Source organism: Quercus lobata, chromosome 3 (genome assembly GCF_001633185.2).
Source record: "Quercus lobata isolate SW786 chromosome 3, ValleyOak3.0 Primary Assembly, whole genome shotgun sequence".
Classification (NCBI taxonomy): Eukaryota; Viridiplantae; Streptophyta; class Magnoliopsida; order Fagales; family Fagaceae; genus Quercus; species Quercus lobata.
In genome coordinates, this window is record NC_044906.1 from 38,881,937 (window position 1) to 38,887,304 (window position 5,368).

The 5,368-nt window shown below is 30.2% G+C and overlaps 1 protein-coding gene across 1 annotated transcript; it reads left to right on the forward strand.

Moving 5' to 3' along the window:
* Positions 1 to 1,960: 1,960 nt before the first annotated feature.
* On the forward strand, positions 1,961 to 5,142 carry LOC115981673 (probable xyloglucan endotransglucosylase/hydrolase protein 28). Its single transcript, XM_031103967.1, has 4 exons — positions 1,961 to 2,434; positions 2,549 to 2,649; positions 3,211 to 3,419; positions 4,317 to 5,142. Exons 1-4 carry the CDS (start codon positions 2,245 to 2,247, stop codon positions 4,819 to 4,821), a joined length of 1,005 nt encoding a protein of 334 aa, XP_030959827.1. The 5' UTR covers positions 1,961 to 2,244; the 3' UTR covers positions 4,822 to 5,142.
* The last annotated feature ends 226 nt before the right edge of the window (positions 5,143 to 5,368 follow it).

Below are 5,368 nucleotides of genomic sequence, written 5' to 3' on the forward strand. Positions count from 1 at the left end.
GGCTTTTTTTTTTTTTTTTTTTTTTTTTTTAATGTAATTTTTCAATTTGAATTTATCTTAATGAGGTTACACATAAAGGAATTTTTAAGAAACTAAAATTTAGGATTTGAAATGAAGTAAACTGTAGGGTTGTTACTAGTTGTTATTATTGAAGCAAAAAGTAATCTTAGTGTTAGGTTCAAATCTGAACCAATAACAACTAACCACCTATGACACCTATGATTTGTTGTAAAAATAATGTGAAAATGTTGTAGATGTAGCATCTCTCTTTAAGAGAAATGCTACATCCTCAACATTTAAATAAAGAGTGTGCTAATTTTTAAGGAAAAAGTTTCTCTGGGTTTTTTTTTTTTTTTTTTTTTTGAATTTTGTTGAATTACAATTTAACCTCTTTTTTTTTTTTTTTTTTTTTAAGAATAAGGATTATCTAATTACATTAGGAGTATTTTTGACATTTTTTGAAACCATAACTAACTTTTTGAATCCTCTTAATATATAGAGATTAGATTAGGAGTATTTTTGACATTTTTCGAAATCATAACTAATTTTTTTAATCCTCTTAATATATAGTATAGAGATAAAACCGAAAACGTTTGACTTTTGAATTTTGGTTAACTTCATAATATTTTGTCACATAAACTTGTAATGTCTCTCATAATTTACAATTTTACACATCATGACTCTATTATATTTTTTAACTAATTTTAAATTACTATATTTTTAATTTAAACCATTCATTAAAATCTTACCAAATTATATTTTCTTTAAATGGTAAAAGATATAATTCCTTATAGATAGACAATCATAATTAATGCATATTAACACATCAAAAATAAACAAATACATATTAATAATTACCATATTTATTAAATTTTATATTTAGTCAAAAAATAAATAAAAGATAGAAAAATTTGTTTGCTAAACTGTCCTATGCATTGCATTGATGAGAAAATGAGAAAGGCATATCACAAAACCTTTTATTTTTATTTTTTTTTAATAGGACATATCCCAAAACCTTGAAACTTGTAAGAGGTTGTTATAATTTACATTCAATTTTTTATTATTTATTTAATTATTACTACTGCTCATTTAAGTTATTCTTTTATTGAAACTTAAAAAGTTGGAAAGTTAAATGGATTGTAGTTTAATTGGCATTCCCCCCCCCCCCCCCCCTTTTTTATTAATAATTAAGAAAGCTAATAACAACCAATATTAATTTATCACTCTTTCTCAAAAAAAAATTTTAATTTATCACCACAAAAGAAAGGGTGAGAATTTTTTTAGAAACAAGAATAAGACATTAGTGTGGCCTTATTATAGCAATCTAAATGATGGTTTCATAGATAAATTTTAAATTGGAAAAAATAAAGTGGAAGGTGGGATTAAAAATCAAATGAATAGAGAATTAAAGGAAAAAAAAAGTAGAATAAGAGATCTAAGGTTTAAATCTAACCTACACTAAAAATTTATTAGTGTCTTAATTTAAGAATAAAAAATAATTATCAAAAGCAAATTGCATAAGATGAAATACTCATAAAAAATAAGGGGGAAAAAATACATGCATTATTTTTTTTCCATTTTTGCCCAATTGGCCTGAAGGACATGCTGCTTTTCTGAGTAATGAATTCATGCACTTTGCTCTGTCTTCATGTCAGAGCCAAGTGCATGACATCAAAAAAATGAAAGTCTCCTTAACCAGACTGAAAATTATTAACACAAACCAATAAAATATATATATATATATATATATATATATTTTTAAAAAGCCAATCATGGATATTAAAAGATAACAAATTCAAATTAACAATAATCGGGCCGAAAAAGAAACCCCTCTAATTCCTCAATTACTAACAAATACAGAAAAATAAAATAAAAATATATATAAAAATAAAATAAAAAAAAGAAAAGGGAAAAACCCTGTCTACATATGAACAGCTAGCCAGCTCTCTCAAATTCTCATCACCTCTCTCACTCTGCCACTCAACAATAAAAGGGACCTCTTCCCTTTCCCACTTTGTCTTTCCTTCTCGTTTTTAGCCTTTTCGCTTCTCAACACCTCTCTCCCTCTAGATTGAGACGTCACATAACACACCTCTCTTTCCTTCTTTAGCACTCTTCTTTCTTCTTCTTCTCTCTTTTATTATTATTATTATTATTATTATATATAAGTCAGAAACTCTCACACACATACACACACAGAAGAAAAACAAGAACTTAAGGATCACATATAATAATAATAAAAATATGGGGTTCTCTTATCTGGGTTTTCTTGTAATGGTTTGTTGTTTACAACTTGTGGTTCTTGTTTCTGGGTCAACCAAGAATTTGCCAATTATCAACTTTGATGAAGGGTATACTCATCTCTTTGGTGAGGATAATCTGGCTGTAGTTAGAGATGGCAAATCGGTTCATCTTTCTCTGGATGAAAGGACAGGTTGTTTGTTGGACTTTTTACATAGTTTTGGCGTGTTATATGGTTTTGATTTTTTTTTTTTTTTTTGGCCTTTTGAAGCTTTGACTGATTCTTTGGCCTTTTTGTGGTGTATAGGCTCTGGATTTGTGTCACAGGACCTTTATCTTCATGGCTTTTTCAGTGCTTCCATTAAGTTGCCTGCTGATTACACTGCTGGTGTTGTTGTTGCGTTCTATGTGAGTTATCATATTTTCTGTTATCTCGTTCAAAAATACCCTGAAATTGTTTTTACTTTTTTTTTTTTTGGTTAATCTCCTAATCTGTGAAGATTATGTTTAAAGTTCGATTATTTAAGAATTTTAAGCAAAACCCAGATTTTATTTTTTGTTTTGGGATTGATTTACAAGGTTTTTAAGTGTAAAGATGGTTTTTTTATGTTCAAGCTGAATAACCTCATTAACCAGAGCAAGATGATTTTTTTGTTAAAGCCAACATGGATTTCTCTTTAATCTGTTTTTATTTTCATATCATTAACCAGAGCAAGATGATTTTTTGTTAAAGCCAACATGGATTTCTCTTTAATCTGTTTTTATTTTCATCTTGAGGTCATTAATAACAGACCAAGTTCAAATTTTGGGATCAAACTGATAACACTCAGTGGAGAATTTATTACTAGATTGTCACTTCCAGTGCATAACAAAGTTTTTTTTGAAGTTGGAAGATTTTGTTAAAAGTTTGAACCAGCAAAGTCATTTGCTTTTCTTATTCAAGTTAATATTGTTATATTGTGTTTACAGATGTCAAATGGTGATATGTTTGAGAAGAACCATGATGAAATCGATTTTGAGTTTTTGGGTAACATCAGAGGCAAAGATTGGAGGATTCAGACCAATATTTATGGCAATGGAAGTACCAACATTGGCAGAGAAGAGAGATACAATCTCTGGTTCGACCCCGCAGAAGATTACCATCAGTACAGCATTCTCTGGACTGATTCTCAGATCATGTAAGCATAAATCATCCGTACCCCACACAACACTTTCGCTTTTTTTTTACACAATTTTAGATTTGTACAACTTTTTTAGATATCTTCTCTGACAAACAAAAGCTTTTTATGAGGTGGTTTTTACATTTATTCACTAATAGTTTCGTATTGTGAAGTATTGAAATTGCTTTTTAAGATGTTTGATGTGTTTGTTGCCTATGTTCTCTTCTCTGCTACAAAAAACAGAATCTGCTTTGGTTTTTTTCTTTTTTCCTTCAATTACTAGATGCCCCTGTTTCATTAAACCTATGTTTCCTTTAATAGCATTACTTATTGATCTAGTTGATGCTCAGTTTGGTTACTTAAAGAGGTCAATGACAGATCAGAAGCTTTGAATTGTATATTTTGTAACTTCAAATGTTTTGATGTGATCGACCCAAAATCCACTTATTTCGGGTGAATTTATAGACTAGGGAATCAAAAGATCCAATAATTTTTTCTGGTTAGATTCAAATTTTATATATTTTTCTTTATTAGTTATCTCTGCAACTAGTTTTGAGGATAAAGTTTTTGTAATTTAGCTGGAGCGTTCTAATACCTCTGTAAGTAGAAATTTCAACTTTTCCTTATATGCTAATAATAGTTTATAAAAGTTATTGTCAAAAAAAAAAAAAAAAAAAAGTTTAAAAAAGTTCACACTTTTGTTTTGTATGTATCATACCTATCTAATTTTAATTTTTCATCTATTGTTATAAAATATATATTAAATAAGATAATATCATATCTTACCAGTTAAAAATTAAGTATGGTACATACCAACAAAAAGTTGCATACTGTCGAATATATAAATCAGTTTAGTGTCTGTTTGGATTTTTGAAAATTGATAATATCCTTTTTGTGTCTGTTTTTTCATTGCAGATTTTATGTAGACAATGTTCCCATTAGAGAGTTTAAGAGAACAGAATCTATGGGTGGTGACTTCCCCTCTAAGCCAATGACTTTGTATGCCACAATATGGGATGGTTCTGATTGGGCTACCAATGGAGGCAAATACAGAGTAAACTACAAATATGCCCCCTACATTGCGGAGTTCTCCGATCTTGTCCTTCACGGCTGTGCAGTTGATCCCATTGAACATATGGCAAGGTGTGACAATGCTGAAGGTTCTGAAGGAATTCCTACTGGTGTCACACGGGTGCAAAGAATTAAAATGGAGGGTTTTAGAAAGAAGCACATGACATATTCTTATTGCTATGATCACATTCGGTACAAAGTTCCCCCATCTGAGTGTGTGATTAATCCCCTAGAAGCAGAGAGACTCAGGACATTTGACCCTGTTACATTTGGAAATGGCCGACGCCACCATAGTAAACGACACCACCATAGCCGAACAAGCCAGGCCAAGGTTACTTCTTCCATTTGAGAAGGCTGCTGCAACATTTATTATGTCATGCGGACATTATTGTCATCTTGATTCCCTTTCTGCTTGATATAGCTGGGTCAGTTTTTTTGTGTATAGAGAGAGCATAGGTTTATTGATGGTGATAAAGAGTATTATATGGTTCATGGTGGTGGGTATGTATGTGTATAGTTCATACCTTTAGGTTCTCCCAGTTATTTTATCATTGATGATGGATGTCTTTACAAATTGAATTTGGAAATGATTTCTGTAACTTAATAGACACACCCCTCATGGGTTCAATAAATATCTAGAATATGGAGTTACTATTATATGTTTGTGTTAGGTGGGGATTCCTGTTGTTTTATTGCATTGCTATTGTTTAACTATGATAGTCAAGTATGTTTTATGTTATTTTTAATCATTCCCTTGTATAGTACTATTATTATAGTCCACTAAAGAACCTTGAGCATGTCGAACTTGTTTTTATATGTGTAATTTTCAAAATTCAGGCCCTTTGGTCTGTGCGTCATTTTCCTAAGGCCAGAGTTGTCATCTTCGGAGGGCAATT

Excerpts from the sequence above, each read along its gene's own strand:
- LOC115981673 (XM_031103967.1), top strand. The coding sequence starts at position 2,245 with ATGGGGTTCTCTTATCTGGGTTTTCTTGTAATGGTTTGTTGTTTACAA. Across the intron at positions 2,435-2,548 it reads TTCTCTGGATGAAAGGACAG|GCTCTGGATTTGTGTCACAG; the intron begins GTTGTTTGTTGG and ends TGTGGTGTATAG. Across the intron at positions 3,420-4,316 it reads TGGACTGATTCTCAGATCAT|ATTTTATGTAGACAATGTTC; the intron begins GTAAGCATAAAT and ends TTTTCATTGCAG.